At 57.0% G+C, this 16830-nt stretch overlaps 5 protein-coding genes across 5 annotated transcripts; 3 read left to right on the forward strand and 2 right to left on the reverse strand.

Moving 5' to 3' along the window:
• Positions 1-978: 978 nt before the first annotated feature.
• On the forward strand, positions 979-3477 carry MKK02DRAFT_38988 (glyoxal oxidase N-terminus-domain-containing protein; the record flags this gene model as incomplete). Its single annotated transcript, XM_053090384.1, has 10 exons — positions 979-1261; positions 1306-1643; positions 1689-1765; positions 1814-1947; positions 1991-2363; positions 2413-2505; positions 2554-2800; positions 2849-2947; positions 3003-3170; positions 3235-3477. The coding sequence occupies 10 exons, from the start codon at positions 979-981 to the stop codon at positions 3475-3477; spliced, it is 2055 nt and encodes a 684-aa protein (XP_052944089.1).
• A 3398-nt stretch (positions 3478-6875) lies between these two features.
• On the forward strand, positions 6876-8645 carry MKK02DRAFT_38991 (cytoplasm protein; the record flags this gene model as incomplete). Its single annotated transcript, XM_053090385.1, has 5 exons — positions 6876-6993; positions 7053-7271; positions 7309-7535; positions 7593-7877; positions 7923-8645. The coding sequence occupies 5 exons, from the start codon at positions 6876-6878 to the stop codon at positions 8643-8645; spliced, it is 1572 nt and encodes a 523-aa protein (XP_052944090.1).
• Positions 8646-8952: 307 nt separating this feature from the next.
• Positions 8953-10492, forward strand: MKK02DRAFT_38992 (uncharacterized protein; the record flags this gene model as incomplete). The annotated part of the gene is made up of 2 exons (XM_053090386.1): positions 8953-9775; positions 9831-10492. The coding sequence occupies 2 exons, from the start codon at positions 8953-8955 to the stop codon at positions 10490-10492; spliced, it is 1485 nt and encodes a 494-aa protein (XP_052944091.1).
• Positions 10493-11177: 685 nt separating this feature from the next.
• MKK02DRAFT_17856 (art-4 protein) lies at positions 11178-13170 on the reverse strand (the record flags this gene model as incomplete). The annotated part of the gene is made up of 6 exons (XM_053085849.1): positions 11178-11294; positions 11358-11667; positions 11716-12230; positions 12327-12496; positions 12690-12911; positions 12975-13170. 6 exons carry the CDS (start codon positions 13168-13170, stop codon positions 11178-11180), a joined length of 1530 nt encoding a protein of 509 aa, XP_052944092.1.
• Positions 13171-13443: 273 nt separating this feature from the next.
• MKK02DRAFT_17263 (pseudouridine synthase) lies at positions 13444-16572 on the reverse strand (the record flags this gene model as incomplete). The annotated part of the gene is made up of 9 exons (XM_053085764.1): positions 13444-13888; positions 13944-14329; positions 14393-14664; positions 14848-14927; positions 15075-15210; positions 15301-15528; positions 15588-15774; positions 16054-16381; positions 16436-16572. The coding sequence occupies 9 exons, from the start codon at positions 16570-16572 to the stop codon at positions 13444-13446; spliced, it is 2199 nt and encodes a 732-aa protein (XP_052944093.1).
• Between the last annotated feature and the right edge of the window lie 258 nt (positions 16573-16830).

Below are 16830 nucleotides of genomic sequence, written 5' to 3' on the forward strand. Positions count from 1 at the left end.
CATGGGTCCGGTATGTACTCTGACAGCCGCGATGTCGAATCACCCATACGTATGGCCGACCGAGGCGTACTTGCAAGAGGTCGACGCTTGGACTTGATCGCCACGTGGCCACTCGACGCGTCTGCTTTGGTGCGTGCCTGATTAAGTCTAAAACGGGACGCGGGGACAACATGTCGCGTTTCACCCTGTCGAGCCCTGCACAAAGATCCATTGTCGCGCCATGCACAAGGAAGCAGCGAGAGGGAACAAGGGCAGCCTTTGGCGAGAGCATAGTACAGTGCATGGACCTCTTTCGCATTGTTCGCTTCTCCTTATATCATCTCACTTGACCATCCTCCTTACCCCACACATCTCGCCGACTCCCCTTATCATTACCCAATCCTCGACCTGACCTATCCCATCCGACGTACCTCTACCCCACATTTCTACGCGTCAACAACCGTGGCTGGTCCCATCGGTTGATCAACTTGTTTCATAACGAACTCTGCGAGACCCTATCAGCCACGAATAGATCCGAGTACCAAATTACATACTCCCTTGCTCAACTCAAACCTTGTGTGCCAAATCGTTCGGCTCAGCGCTCAACCAACAACCAAGCTCAACTCTACGCACCGGCCGTATTGCTTTTGCACCCTTGGCCAAACAGTCTCACTCTTTGTATCCATCATCACTCTTCGACCCTCCTCATATCTCCTCTCAAACATCCACTCTTGTCTCACCCTCCCCCCGGCCAAGCTGATCGACGCGTAAACACCGAGTCAGATCCGCCCGCTCGACAACGCTCGGACGCTCGGATTCTCGGCACAGCTCTCAGCGGATCAAACAACCTCCTCCCCTTTCGTCCGTCCTCGCTCCACCTTTACTACCCTCGGTTCCTTGTCGCTGTCGCTGTCACTCTCACGCCCAAAACGTTCACGCTCTTTACGACCACTATAATCACCTTATAATAAACAACCCCCTCCCCTTGCTCCTCCCATCATGGCGCCGTACCTCGCTTCGATGCTTGCCCTCCCCGTCCTCCTCGCTTCGGCATCCAACCTCCTCAACCCCGCTGCATCAGAACGCCAGGCCCGGCATCGGGATCTCGCACGGCATCATACCGAGCTGGATAGGCGGGATGTTCACCCCGTTCTTGGCCGGCGGACGCTCGAGCCACGAGCTGCTCAGGTGCCTTTGGGAGGGTTCGAGGTGGTGGGAAATTCAGGCGTGTCGGCGCAGATGATGTTTCTGGGTACCGCAGAGACTGTCTTCATCCTCGACAGTGCGTCCCCCTATTCCCTGATGTGGAGCACAGCTGATCCCCAGAAACCGAAAACAACCCATTACAAGTCACTGTAAACGGTAAATCCCGCGCCGCATGGGGCGTCTCCTACTCCCTCTCCACAAACGTCGCCACACCTATGGGCGTCACCTCCAACACCTTCTGCGCGGCCGGCATGTCAATAGCCACGGGCCAGTGGCTCGTCTTTGGCGGAAACAAGCCGGTGACAACGGATGGCGTGGCGGTGGTGGACAAGATAGCAAATCCGTCAGGTGCGAATCCGTATGGGAATACAGATGGCGGAGAGGCTATTCGGATGTTGACCCCGTGTGATGATGGGTCGTGCGCGTGGAAGGAGGGGACGCAGGAGTTGACGATGACGGTGAGTTGCGATCAGGAGGGTTTTGGGGTCGAGCTGATGTGGCAGAGTAAGCGATGGTATCCTACCGTCGAGGCTTTGGGGGATGGATCTATAGTCATCTTTGGGGGAGATATCAACGGAGGGTGAGTTATCAGGGCCAGAAGATGCCCGAATCCAAGCTGATCCTCCAGCTACGTCTCGACCTATGTCCAAAACAACCCAACCTACGAGTTCTGGCCAAAACGAGGAGCTCAGATCAAGATGGACTTCTTGAACGCTACCGTCCCTATGAACCTCTTCCCTCTCACCTGGCTCATGCCGTCCGGTATGTCACCTTCGTCCCTCTCAGTCCTCCCGCTGACATCCAGGCCGCCTGTTCATGCAAGCCGGCTACTCTACCATCCTCTACGACCTCGCCACCCAGACCGAAATCCCCCTCGCCGACATGCCCTACGCCCAGCGCGTCTACCCCGCCTCCGGCGCATCCGTCATGCTCCCCCTCGTCCCCGCCAACAACTATCAGCCCACCATACTCTTTTGCGGTGGGTCCGACGCGGACCTCTCCAAATCCTCGGACGGCGGTGCCGGGTTCAACGTCACGGCTGTCCCGGCCGACAACACGTGTGTGCGCATCACACCGGAGGGGGACGCCAAGTATTATGATGATGATAATCTGCCAGAAGGGCGGTCGATGGGGAATCTGATTTACCTGCCGGACGGCAAGTTGTGGCTGGGTAATGGGTGAGCTTGAGCTTCCTCACGATGCAGAGGGAAAGAGCTGATAATTTAGTGTCAACATGGGAACAGCTGGGTATGGGGACGACAAGTACTCGTTTGGCCAGTCATACGGTCAAAACCCTATCTACATGCCAGCAGTCTACGAGTAAGCTGTCTGCAGATCATTTTGCTCGGCGATAGCTGATACTCCCAGCCCGTCCGCGGCCAAAGGAAAGCGGTTCTCCCGGACCGGTCTCTCTGCGTCCCAACACGAGCGAATGTACCACTCGACCGCCATCCTCCTCGCGGACGGTTCGCTCCTCATCTCTGGCTCCAACCCGAACAAGGACGTCACGACCGTCAAGTGGGGAACGAGCTACGTCGTCGAGAGGTGGTACCCTAGCTGGTACTCCAACACAAGGCCCAAGGCTACCAGCGACTGGCCGATGACGTTGACTTATGTGAGTTGCACCTTCTGGCGGGACCCCGACAAGCAACTGACGAAGTAGGGTGGACCGGCTTGGAACTTGAACTACACTCAGACGGACAAATCTGACCCGGGGAGCACCAAGGTCGTTGTCATCCGGACTGGGTTCAGTACGCATGGCGTGAGTTGAACTGTCTACTGCCTCGTCGAGCAAGGAGCCTCAGCTGACAATGTAGATGAACTTTGGCCAACGCTACCTCGAGCTCGGCGCGACCTACACGCTCATGAAGGACACCAACGAAGTGACGATGCACGTCTCGCAGATGCCCGCCAACGCAAATATCTTCCAGCCTGGTCCGGCCATGATATTCCTTGTTGTCGACGGCGTACCATCTACCGGACAGGTCAGCTTTCCTTAACGCTTCCTTCAGGGCGGAAACATAGGAATATTGGAAGCTGACATCCCAGATGATCATGATTGGCTCTGGTCAGATCGGCACGCAACCCCTCCTCCCTGTCGACCCCCTCCCCACGTCCCAAGTCCTCGTCTCCCAAAAGGCCGCCAACGGTACCGGCCCCGCCGTCGTCGTCGCCTCTTCGGTCCCCAGCTCGTCCGCCAAGAAGTCAGCTGCGGGCGCTGCGCGGTCCTTACCTGCTCTCGGAGGGGTGTTGGGTGGCATCGTCCTGCTGGCCGGGATGATGCTTGCGTAGGCTTTGGAATTCTTTGTGGGTCCAGCCCTAGCTGTAGGGCGGATTTTGTTGTTTATATACACCTGCGCACATTGTGTGGCATCATACTTCACCCATACTTATCATTAGTCTAGCTCGGGATGCGGAACTGGACAATCGGATGATGTATGGCTGTTTGGTTCGTCTCGTTATCGCTTACGCTGCTTGCGTCTTCACTTCAAGTTCTCATGCGCTACTTTCTGGACCACGTCTGCATGCGCAGCCACCATATACCAGGTTTGATGAGCCGCGACGGTCTTCCGCAAGAGGATGACAGGAACCGACTCACAGAGAGCCCGACAAAGTGGCGCAAAGAATGTGAGGGATGAGGACACGCCATCAGTATCGCCATCGGCTACACCATGCCGAGTCGCCGAGTATCCTAATCAGCTGCATGGACGCGAGGAGGGCTCTTCAAAGGCCATCTGATGGATAGAACACATCTCTAAGCATAAACCTTTGGTTGCGCGTGAAGGGTAAGCTGAACAACACCCAAGTCTCCCTGACGGGGGACCATAAGACGTTCATCCACGGCCGATGGATGAGGAATCACGACCAGTGCGTTTTTTCAATGAGGGACATGCACACTGATCTCGCAGACCGTCATGTCCGCTCGTAATGCGTGAATATTGACTCTTCGCGGCCAGTCCTTCTCTGTTCACCGGATCACCCATGCATAATGCGCTATCACGTACTCTCAGAACTCTGAACCTCGTTGTCCATCGAAACTCGACTTGCCACCGAAAAACAGGAGTAGGTCGGCAGCCTAGGCCTTCCCCTCCGAGCTGTCGGCAGTCGGAAAGTACTTCTCGGCGAACTCCTGAAGGCACGCCTGCTCCGCCTCCTTTGCCACGTTGACCGTGTCCACAGATTCGGCAGATCCGTCCGCGGGTTTGGTTGCGAGAGCCAAGGCGACTCGGCCAGCATTCCTGAGTCTCGCGACCTCATCGTCCGTGAGTCGGGCAATGCCTGAGGTGACACTCAGATCAGTCTCGGGAGATTGCGCCAACACCGTGGTGCCGGTACCGGTCTGCATGCTCCTCGCGAACATCACTCGATAGGTAATCCCGTTCGAAGAGTAGGTGGTCATGGTATGTCAGTGTCTGTGCAAGAGGAGGGAAGTTGTGTCTGTCAGGTAGACTGTCTGCTGTGTTTGGGAGTTGTAGAAACTGTGTTCAAGAAATGAGAGGGGACTGGGGGAAGTGATCCAGCTTATATCCCTCTTCTCGTCCAGTACATAAGGTGGTGACACACCTTACAATATGCTCATCCTTTCATCTCCCCCTCCTCGTCGATCTAGATTGCCCTACAACCTGAAAAGAGTGATCAGGACCGTAAGCCTATCAAAGAATGCCACGTAAGTTTGGAATGTGCTAGATGATTCCCGCCGTTTCTAGACCACGTTGGCCAATCAAGCCATCGGGGCTCGATGGCTGAGCGCGTGAAGCTCTTTGACGCCGGAGCATGATGTCCACACATATCAGGGACGGTATGTGGTTTGTGCTGCTCAGTGTCATGGCACCCCAGCATTTGTGGATATACCACTCCTGATTTTGAGTCATTTCACACGTCTCCGCCAGTCTCCTGCGTACCTGCACGTCGATAGACATGGCCATGACCGTGACGGGCAGCTGCGCATATCACTGCAAGTGACTAGGGGAGCACCGCTGTTCGAGTTCCCGTGTAAGATGGAGAAACCAGAGGTCGCTCGGTCTAAAGGTGAGAACTCTCCGTCTAGATCCGTATATGATCGGGACGCAGCGGGTCCCAAATTGATTCAGGTCCGCACTGATCGGGTGAAAACGCGCTTAAAGCTCTTTACGGGTTTCATCGGACTCTTCAATCATCTAGTGCCGACGTTGCCAACATATTCAGCTCTTGCTGTCGGCGTCCCAAGCAGCGCATTCAATCAATGTGCACGCGATAACCGGTGAAGAGGATACAGCCGCAAGATGCTGGCAGATATGGCAGGTACGAAATGTGAAACACTTGAGGAATGTGGAGTTGCTCCGTTTGGTCTCTGTCGCCTCACTACTGCGTTCTCCTGCCCGGCCTTTGCCAAAGACGCTGCAGCGACCCGATATATGTCTGACATCGCCCAGCATCCTGACTCAGATCATTTACAAGATGATACGAAGCTGATGTATCCGGTTCATGCTGCAGCAGCACCAATATCTGTACGGCAAAGCGCAAAAAACCACCAGTGTCCGGGGCCCACCGGAGCTTTTGCCAGTTTCGGATCTCATCATTCCAAATTCTGCTCCGTGTCGGTCGCCCGACTCTCTACCCCTCATGTCTTATGCTCAAACGGCACTACCCCTTATTATCTTCCACGCGTACTCGAAGAGCGGTGCTCTCGAGTCTGATCACGTGCAGCGGGGATACGGCGATATCCTTCAGCGGGAATACGGCGATATCTTTGATCAGGCATACGTCTGACCTAGATCCCAGTGGATCCGTGATGTCTGGATGATATGAGACATAGCTCCGAAGCAGTGCTATATAAGTTCGCCGATGCAACGTCTGTGACAGGTCTGCATCTTACACTTCCATAATCTCGCAGACAAAATGGCCGCCATGACCCTAAGCTTCAATACCTGGTTCGATCTTCTGCAACAGAAAGCTGTCCGACCTGTTCGTGTCGGCCAGTACATCCATCACGAGTCGCTCGCCCATCTGTCACAGACCGCCCGCCTACTGCCCTTGGTGACGGGAGCCTTGTATCTGAGCTTGCGCACGGTCCGCTTTGGGTTAGTGGCATCTCATAACCATACCGGCTGGAGACTGGACTGAAGCTAGCATAGATTTGAAGAGGGAGCTCTCTATACGCTTGTGCTCCAGGATCCAGTGCCTGGCAATCGTACGGAAGGGTACGAGCGGATGGCAATGCACGGGGTAAGTCAAAGAATCTGGATCCAGGTCGACCTGCTTGGCTGATCTTCGCTGACATATGCAGGCGATGCCAGGTCGGCCTATCGAGGCGAAGCAGGCGCTCTAGATGGATGACATTGTGGTTGTATCTGTTTGTATAGTCATAGCTGAAGCTGACGGATACCGCGCAGCCACAGCAGACCTCTGCAACTTCATTTTGGGCGCTTTGGACATACCTCTCTTCTCTTCTGTAGCTTTTCCCTCTTCGTTTGATACCTCGCTCGTTCCTCCCTCCTCTTTGTCCACTTGTACGCTCCCATTATGCCGCATGTATGGTCCGTAGTACTCTAGTGCCATCCACCTGTGACCGGATTCAGCCTCGTCCTGCAGTAGTGCCGGCTAAATCCGGAACTCCGATGACGGCAATGCAAGCTCGTTCATCTTCCCTCTTTACATCTCTTATCTTGGTTTCATCTTCTCTGCTACCTACGTGACTAACAGTGAAGCAAATGTCGTTCGCTCTCGAGCCGTTGCCGGAGACGGCGACGCCCAAGGACTATCTCCGACTGCAGTTCGATCCTGCAAATGTCCCGTCCAAGCGTATTGTCGGACTACTCGCATGCCAGCGTGAGTCCAGTCTCTTTCCTACAGAACCAGCGGGCAAGGTCTGATAGCTGACTAGTCAGGTGATCCCCTACTCCGTCTTCTGAGCACAAGAATCATATCGGCCAAGCCGGCGCCAATCTCAGCGGTTCCAGCCCAAAAGGGTAAAGGACTCAAGAAGAAGGAGAAATCCTCGCCCAGTACGAGTGGGACGGCCACTCCCGTAGTGGAAGCCCAGCCAGAAGTCGCTGCTGGTCGATTATGGGAGGTGGAGCTCGAGGATACGGTTATCTTCCCCGAAGGTATGTTATAAGGCAGTATAGGGCTGACGGGAGACAGGAGGTGGTCAGCCCTCTGATATGGGCTATCTCCATTTCTCAGACCCGAACGGCGGTACGAGAAGCTTCAGGGTGGAGATGTGTATTAGGAAAAAGCTGGAGAGTATACATCTTGTCCGGGTGTCCGCGGAGGACGAGGCATATCTGGAAACTGTCGGGAAGGCAGTTGCGGAAGGGGAGAAGGTGACAATCGAGGTGGAGACCGACTGGGAACGGCGCGTCGACCAGGTAAATCTCATCTTTTCTTCATTAAACACTGCTGTTGAAGTCAGGCTGATGTGTCAGATGACCCTACACACCGCCCAACACCTTCTTTCAGCCGTACTCGACACCCGGTCCCTCCCGACTCTTAGCTGGGCCATGCACGCTCATCCCTCTCTGGAACCTCCCTACGTCGAGCTCAGCCGGCAGTTGACATGGAAGGAGGCCGAGGAGGTGGAAGTGGAATGCAACCGACTCATAGGCGAGGCCAAGAGGATCTGGATCGAGGTCTCGGTGCAGGGCGACGAGAACGGTGTGGATGGAGATGCAGAGAGGGAGTCTAGGGGGTTGCCTAAGGATTACGCGGGAGTGAGTTGATTTTGCCTCCCAACCTGGACCTCAGCTCATAATCAGGGTGTGATCCGGCACTGTTGCATCGACCAGACCGACAGAAACGCCTGCTGCGGTACTCAAGTCCCCAACCTCAGTCTCTGCTCTTTCCTGCACGTCATCCCACCGTCACTCGCTCCCGAGAGCACTACACCCTCCAAATCAGCCACCAAGCTCTTCTTCACTTCCGGACCGCGGGCCGCACGATACCTCTCTTCCTGTTCGCGCGAACTCAGTAGCGTCGCCCAGGCCGTTCAAGCGAACCGAAGCAACGCGGCCGAGCGAGCGGCACGGAGCGAGGAGCTGCGGAAGGACGCAGGGGCGATCAATGGAGATCTGCGGCGGGAGCTCGTACGCCTTTTAGTCGAGACGGCGGGACAGGACAACGTGACCTGGGTTCATCGAGACCAGAGAGGAACGCACGACTTTGAGTTCCTAGGCCTCGTAGCGGGCGGTCTGATGGCGCTGGAGGGCAGCGAGGGTAGAGTGGCGGTTCTGACATCCGCGGTGGATGGGACGCCAGGAGGCTTGCTTCTCGTCCAAAGTAAGGACGACAAGTTGGCCAAGGAGATCAAGGACAAGTTGGCAGCTGCGATCGACGATCTAGGTGGGGAGGGAGATAAGGGGAAGAGAGTGAGAGGAGGCGGAGCGAAGGGCAGGTATATGAGCAAGATTGAGGGCAAGTTTGGCAAGAGGGAGCGGGTGGCGGTGGCGAGGGTCATAGATAGCTTGAAGCAGGAGGCGTAGATCTTCAGATAGAAGGACGCAGGCGTCTACCATGCCTTACATCACGCCCCTCCACTTGTCCTCGCTGTCCAAGTGTGCTCCAGTATCACAACTCTAGCTATAGCGATCGCGTCAGCCACGAGGGGACATCTGAAACCGATGTACCGATGACGCACAGGTTTCAGATTGCGGTTCTTGGCCACTCATTCCTGCTTGTCCCTTTCCTACTTCTTCTCATCCGTACTCTCGACTCGGAAACAACCCAGCTCATCCTCCGCACGCAGCATTACGCCATCGCCTATATCGGCTGCAGGCGACATACAACAAGATGAACTCCTTCCTCCTCCGCAGCAATTCGTCTCATCACCCGAATCGCCCGGTTCGCGGAACGACACCGTCACAAGCGAGACCTGCGGCAGGGGGCAGACCCCTCACCCACGGCGCACCCATCCCTTCCAAAGTGCTTCCCAGCTCGACGTATAGCGCCACTGCCATCGCTACCGGCGCCCCGTCGTCTCCGGTCGATTCGACGCGTCCTCCCCGCCCCAAATCGACACTGGGCTTCTCCTCCAAGTTCGCCTTGTCGTGGAAGAACTCACTCAAATCGTCCACTTCGGCGAGATCGGCATTGACGAAAGCCGCAACGGCAAGCAGCCCCAGCTCGGCTATCAGCAACAAAGCGGAGGACTCAGAGATTAGGGCGAGCGGGGATAAGATACCAGGGGAACGAGTCGGCGGGATCAGGGGGTTACGACGCAAGGTCAGCTCGGAGTGGTGGGCTCGACCCGCTACACCTGCGGCGCTCGTCAGAGTACCTACCATACCCACTACGCCCACACCCCGAGCTCTTGCGAAATCGACCGGTCCGCGCATCCTGTCAACTCCTTCGCCAGCTCGACAGCTGAGCCCCTTCGTCCCTGTCACCAGGAGCGCCGCGACCACCCCAACCAAGCCCCTTGGCACCCGAGTACCTCTGCCTCTTGCCTCGCCGCTTACATCGTCAGCTCGGAAGGTAGAGGCGGAGGATCACAGGATGAGGGCTGTGCATGCGGAATGGCGAGCTGCCGCTAGGGGGATGGAGGGGGATGCCAGGCAATGTCTGATGGGGGCGGTTTGCATCAGCATTACGGACCCGCTAGAGGGAATCAAGGGTGAGTAATGTGCGAGTCGTTTTGGACCAGGTGTACATTCCGCTGATGTACACAGAGGAGCACATGAACGCCTTTGCGCCTCGCCGACCGGCCATCAGGCTTCTTCCTCCCCGCACTCTTACCCCTTCATCCTCAGCCCGACCGCTGAAGAGCCCAACCCGCAGCATCACCAGGCCTACAGCACCTACAGCGGCGACCACCCGACCATCCCGCGCGCCCGTAACAGTCTCCACCTCTACCTCCCCCATACCTTCTCCGTCCCCGACCCCTCGCTCGCTCTCCCGTCCCAAGCCGTGTCCATCTCCCACACCGCTCACCCGACGCCCTCTTGCCAGTCGACGCACTATCGATGCCACTGCCCCGCTCACCCCACGCCAGGGAGTCACCCCTCGATCAGCTCGTCGAATGCGAAACAGCCTCAAAATGACCCCTCTTCCTGGCGGCACAGGCGGTGGGCACCTCCAGCCTGTCGCTTACATCCCGCTCAAGTCTCCGGCCGCATCCCCGAGAACCAGTAGGATTGTTCAGGATGATGGAGGTGAGATGAGGAAGGTGTCAGGCGGGTCGTCTAGCTCGAGCGGCGGGGAGGGCACCGTTACCCCTCCAATGGGACAAGAGGCGGGACAGGAAGAGGTGGGGTCGCCCTGGCAAGTTGTTCGCCCACCCAAAGATGCCGATTGGGTTGTCACTAGCCCGATCAAGCGCTCGATACGATAGTTCCGCGACTGCGCTCTATGCAGTCTCTTGTCTTCTAGCTTCATACCCCATCGGCTGTCAGCTGATCAGTCTTGTAATCCCTGCAAGACCGCGCACGATAAACCCAATTCCCAAGGGGACAGGAACGAGGAGACGAAGAGACAAGGATGCATGTAGGCGCAGAATACTACTCGAATCCGCACCACAAAAGCTCAAGCAGCGGCGAGTCCTTGATAGCGCCTCCCATCCCCCCTTTCCGCCAGGCAGCACAACAGTGCGAGAGTGTACAGAAGGGGAGGAGGTGTCTGCTAGTCTGCTTGAAGCAGACCGAGACATCATTCTGCGCTTTGAGGTAGTGGGCAATCCCCGCCGACACTAGGGAAGGGGGAACGGTGGGATGATGAGACGGTAGCAAGGGGTGCGTCTCGTCATGCCATTGTCAAAGCGATGTGATGGGGATGTGGCGCGGGGGAAGAGAGGAAAATGAGGTGAGAAATGATAGCTGTGAGTAAGGATGAGTATTAGCGGTCAGACGCAAGGCTCGGTCAGTGGAATGTCGTCATGATGCCGCATGTTGAGTCCCGTCCAAAGTGCATAAGTATAGATGCCAGAATATGTACCTAACATCGTCAGCTTGACCGTCCTGCTCACAGACTACTTTCGACGTCCAGCTCACCAAAGTGCCCCCCCATCGATCCAATTCCCATCATCTCTTCTTCTTGGCGATATTGGGATTCTTCCGCCCATGTCCAATATTAGGCAGCCCATGCGACCCCATCCGTCCCTTCCCCGACATGCCCACCGTGATAATCTCAGGCATCCACTATTATCATCAGCTCAATTCTCACCTTCCCCCTTCCCTCTCCTGTATCGGCTGAGAACTCACATCCGGATCATCCCAACCCTTCAACATCTTCTTCTCCTCCTTCCCCCTCCTCCCTTCCTCCATCTTGACAGCATCCGTCCACTCCCTCTGATCCTCCCTCAAAATCAGCCCCGTCCCGCCTTTGAGCTGCCCCTTTGCCCTTCCGGGCTTGGCATCCGGAATAGTAAACTTGGTCCCGCGAAGGTTGTACTGATAGTTCTTCTTGAGATGGAGGTGGGTTTTGCCATTGGCGGTGGTTGTTGTGGATGTACGGAGGAGGGTCGGGTTGCCGCATGATGGGCAGAACTTCTTGGAGGGGTCTTTACATGTCCTATACGTCAACATCTACACCTGGCAATGGCAAGAGACACGGACTCACTTGAAACATGCGTGACACCTCAACACCCAGCTCTTGACTTTACTTATCCGCTTCCCGCCCTCACCGACCAGTCCTAAACCCATCGCGAGCAGTACGTTTTGGACGGCAAAGTCGCCCGTCATGCACGCCGCGGTGATTTCTTTGAGGGATGCATGACCGCCTTCGGGGAGGTGTCCGAGGTCCCGGGAACGGTGGACCGAGACGTTGGAGGGTGTGATCCATTCGCCAGCGTCAGAGTCAGAGTCGTCGTCATCAGCCTGGGCTGAGGCTGGCGCTGGCGCGGAGGCAGGGGCGGATGGTGGAGATATAGATGAGGATGGACTCGAGGAGGTAGGTTCTGCCGAGGGTGGAGAGAAGAGGGTGAGGTCGTTCATCTGCACAGCGGCTGAGGATGCAGAGTCGAGGGAGGCAGACGGTGCGGTTTCGATCTCGTTTGACGCTCCCCCTGCTGCATTCGGCTCCGCGCCATCTTCCTCCTCGTCATGCTCCTCTGCTTCTTCCTCATCATCGCTCTCCTCATCCGCCTCCCCCGGCCCCGTGACCTGCGCCCCTTCCTCCGCAGTGCCCACAGCCTTGTACTGCTCGCTGGCTGGTGTTGGCGCCTGAGGAACCGCCTGAGCTGGCGCCTTTGCACCAGCAGGTCCCTTCTTCCCTGGCTCCAGCCTTATCCCCTCCAGTCCATTCTCCTTCATCTCATACTGCAGCGTCAAGGCGATGACACCCAGATCGGTCGTACTAAGCACAGCATAGTCTCCTGTCTTCTTGGCGAATGCGATTACTGCTTGATCAGCTCCGCTCCCGCATGACTCTATCTTCTTCTCTCCCTTTCTCTCCAGCGTACTGAACCCGCGCCCCCAGCACCTCGAGTTCTCCTCGGCCATGATGGCCTCTTATTCCGTCCGCTTCCCTCGATCTCTGACAGGACTGTCCTCCCGCCTTATGCGACATGCTTCAAGTACAAGACCCAAACTCACCCCTCGCCATAGCCTCTCCCGTAGGCTGCACAACCTCCACATTCACGCCCTCCATCCCACCTTGTATCCGCTTAAAGTATTCCCTTGCTTTCGGATCCCTCAATTCTGCCAGAACAGCGGGGGTCGTATACAGCTTTTCGGCGAGGTGGCGGAGGGGCGTGAGTGATAATAAGGGACCGGCGTCCAGGATAAGGTGTTTGATTTGGGGCTTGGCGCTGCTCCCTGCCGGCGCAGACGAGGGTTGAGTTGAGGAAGAGGCGGAAGCGGAAGGTGTAGTACTTGGACCTGCTTCTGGTGCGGATGTGGATGTGGAACTCGAGGCCGGAAGGGTCGGGGTGGATGAGGAGGCCGGTGCATCTTCGGTCGCTGATGATGACGGCTGTACTGCCGTCGAAGGCGAAGGCGAGGTCTTCGACGCGATGGACATGACTTTCGGAGTATCCGCGTTGGGCTGCGCTACTGCGCTGTAGGACATGACCATTGTGACTGTAGAACGAGGAGAGAGAGATGGGGGAAGACGTTGGAGGTGGACGTGCAAATCTTGCCACTTGAAATTCTGGCACCTTTGTTTGCGTACGTAATCCGGTCAGCGGCGAGGAATGTTTGCGGCTGCAGCTGCGCGTTGTATAATGGTGATTGCTAGATGATCTAAATGTCTCGCTGATGCATGATATGATTGGGATGATACGGTGCCTCTTACTCTCCTTTGCTTCCCCCCTGAGCTTGACGCTAACCGACCTGACCTCGCCTCCATCTACTTGACCTCATCCCCAGCCGCATTTGCATTCGCCTCCTCCTCCTCATTTCCCGCCCCTTCTTCCTCCGCCACTGTCACCTCCGCCTCCTCCCCATCTCCTTCCCCCTCAGCCCCAGCTTCCGCATTCCCATCCGCCCCATCCCTCCATCCCTGATCCTCTCCCTTCACAGTCAAACTCGTCTGCCACCAACTACTCGTCTCTTCCCGCGTCACCTCCCTGAGCGCCATCGTTGCATACGCGGCCGGGCCGAGCGTCATCTCGAGCACGACCGCGCGGAACATGCCTTCGGGGTCATTGAGCGCGGGTGGGTTCAGGCCGAGGATGGCGTCCTCGTCAGACTGGACGAGGGCGAGGTTGGGGTCGGTGTATCGGACTTGAGACCAGGTGAGGGATTGAGGTCGGTTGATGATGGGTCGATAAGAGCCGGGGAGGGAGTATTCGCTGATATATCAGTTGGAGCACTGCTAGCAGAGACAGAGGTCGAGGCAGGACTCACCGCTGATCCCGTCGCATATGGGCCAAATCCAGCCCATCCGCCTTCAACATCGTAGCGTACAACTCCCCGATCGGTCCTTTCGGATACTCGACGTCAAATCCAGGTAGGGGATGGACAACATCAAAGATGGTGTACTGGTCCACATCCGCGTCCGTCAAGTACTTGACCGTGGCGTTGGACGCAGTCTCCAGGGCAGGTCGAGATCGCGAGGCGTCTCCGTTGGCATTGGCATCGGCGTCTGCAGCGGTAGTGGAGTCGTCCTTGACCAGCACGATATCACCGGGAAGAGGCTTAGTCGACGACAGTTTGATGCGTTCCGAAGTGATCAAGTTCCAGATGTACGATTGGTACGCGTGGACATACATCGTCCGGAGATTCCGAGGGATCTGGTGTATCAGCTCGGATCCCTTCGCTATAAAGAGCATTCTCCAGCTGGATGAGTGACGTACCGTCCCCAACGCCCCAAGATAATCCGTAGTCCCCCCAACCCGCTTCCAGAACTCCCAAATACTCCTCTCGGCGACACACCGCCTCGGCATCGCCGCGAGCGCCGCGTCGATATCCCGATCTTCGAGCCATGCGAGCCGGCCGCGCACGCAGTCGGGGTGCTCGTTCTGACGCAGAGAGAGAATCGAGTCGACGGCTTCGGACCAGTTGGACCGGAGGATGGAGAGGCCGGTTATGTGTGTGGGGACGGAGGAGGTGCCGAAGCGTTGCATGCCTGAGGATTAGTGGATGGGCGTATGAACGACGAGAGAGGTATAGAGAGCCTCCGTGTGAGGATAGAGGAGAGATGAAGAGAAATCTGCGAGACTAGGCGATCGAAGGTACGGCGATGCGAGTTCCAGCAGAAAAATTGGGTGCAGAGGGATTGCAAGATCGCGCGCAGGAGATGAGAGCTTACCGTAGAAATTGATAAACCCGTTGTCCCGTAACGAAGCCAGCGTGGCGTCGATAGCCTCATCACTCTCCCCTTGTACATTCCTGCAGGTCAGCTCCGCTCCGACTCGGATCTTCCCACTTGACCCCCTGCCCTTACTGCACCGCTCTCGTCGCAACCAAAGCCTCTCGCTCTCCGTTCAAAGTCTTCTGCTTCCTCCCTGCCATTCCCTCAATAGACGCAAAACTCACCTCAGCGTAATCTTGAACTGATTCCCTCTCAACAACCCCAACTCTAATCCTTCCGGCTCATAACTGAAATCTCCGACCCTCGCCCCCCTTTCCGCCCTTTCCGACAACACACTCGCTGCCGTAGCTCCACTTCCACCTCCCCATCCACCTCGCCCACCCCGTCCCCCTCGCCCTCCTCGTCCACCTCGATCATTCCACCCGCCCCTTCCACCTCCGGCCCCACCACCCGTCAGCCCATTCACAGCCTTCCAGATCGTCTCCATCGTCTTGTTGCCCCGGCGAAGGGACACCCGCTGGACCGTCACCGCGCGCTTATCTTTGGTGCCCGCGATTCCGAGGTCCTTGGATTGACATCCGATCTGGCGGGACAGGTAGGCGAGGGCATCTTGCGTCTCGCGGTTGGTCTTTTGGAGGGTGAAGTGGATATAGGGAGGGAGGTTTTTCGAGTGGTTGGCTAACAGTATGAGCTTCTCTCGCATCATTGTACGCATCGATGAATGGGGTCAAGCTCACGTTTCTGCGGTCCCCAAGTCTGCCTACTCCCCCCTGCCCTAGCATAGGTGATGACCACCCGACTCTCCTCTCCTTCCGCCTTCGTACCCGACTCAAACAATCCCCCGAACGCCTCCCGGATAGCCGTATGGCATCCCGCCCGTTCCTCCTTGCTGGCCACAACGTGCGAGACGACCTCCCTGTCATCCTTGACGACGTTCCCTCCCCAACCGCCTGACCCACCGCCACGACCTCCACGCCCACCTCGCCCGCCACGCCCACCTCGGTCGTCCCGACCACGACCGCGTCCTCTGTCCCTCCCCTGGCCCCTTCGTCCACTACCCTCCGCGGCGGTTTCTTCCGCTGGAGGAGCCGCAGGCTCTGATGAGAGGTTCATAGCCTCTTCTTCCGCCGTCAATACCGGCTTTGGTGCTGCTTCCTCAGCAGCCGTCGCCGCCTCGGCTGCCTTCTCCGCCTCGGTCTTGACAGGCCTGCTTCCCCACCCGGCATCCGGCTTCCTGGGCGGTTCCTTCCCCTCCTCCCACAGCGCCCTGAGCGCCACGATCGTCTCCTTCTCGAAATGCGGCAAGAGCTTTCGGGTGGTATGGTCGTTCCATCCCGTCTTGGTCTCGAACTGCAAGCCTTCCGGTAAGGGTTCAGGCTCCTTGTACTCTGCCGCGGCCTCGTGCATCGACGGAGCTGGTTCGGCGGGTTTTGCGGGTGGATCGGGTTTGGGCTCCTTGGGTTTGGTGATGTCTTTGAGGTGGATGACATGTCCGTCCATTCCGACTTCGTTCACCAGGAAGTCTGTGAATCTGAGGTATCAGATCGACGTCCACCCAGCCGACAGAATACTGGCGGTAGCTCACCGCTGCTTGATCACACCATTCACAGGCATCCCGTTCCCCACATACCCAATCACACCCACCTCCTCCTGTCCTATATGCCCACTACTTGCCCTCAGATCCGCCTTGACGCCAGTGACCAGCTCCAACGACGGCGGCATGGTAGGGATAGCGGGTACAAGCCCCATCTTGGAGACTGGCGCAGGAAGCGTTTCGTTGCCTGGTCGAAGGCGAGTTTTGGCTTCTGCTCCAGCTGAGGTGTCTGTTGTTTTCTGACGCTTCTCTGTGGATGATTGTTGAGGAGAAGAGGTGATTGATCGTTTGAGGGAGTCTTGGGTGTCCATATCTAGTCACAAGGCGGGGGCTCGAGCTTTAAAAGCACTAGGTTGTAAGGTACAGGGCGCAGGAACTTCTTTCAA

Source organism: Dioszegia hungarica (assembly GCF_025882075.1).
Source record: "Dioszegia hungarica strain PDD-24b-2 chromosome Unknown MKK02contig_16, whole genome shotgun sequence".
NCBI classification, from domain to species: domain Eukaryota; kingdom Fungi; phylum Basidiomycota; class Tremellomycetes; order Tremellales; family Bulleribasidiaceae; genus Dioszegia; species Dioszegia hungarica.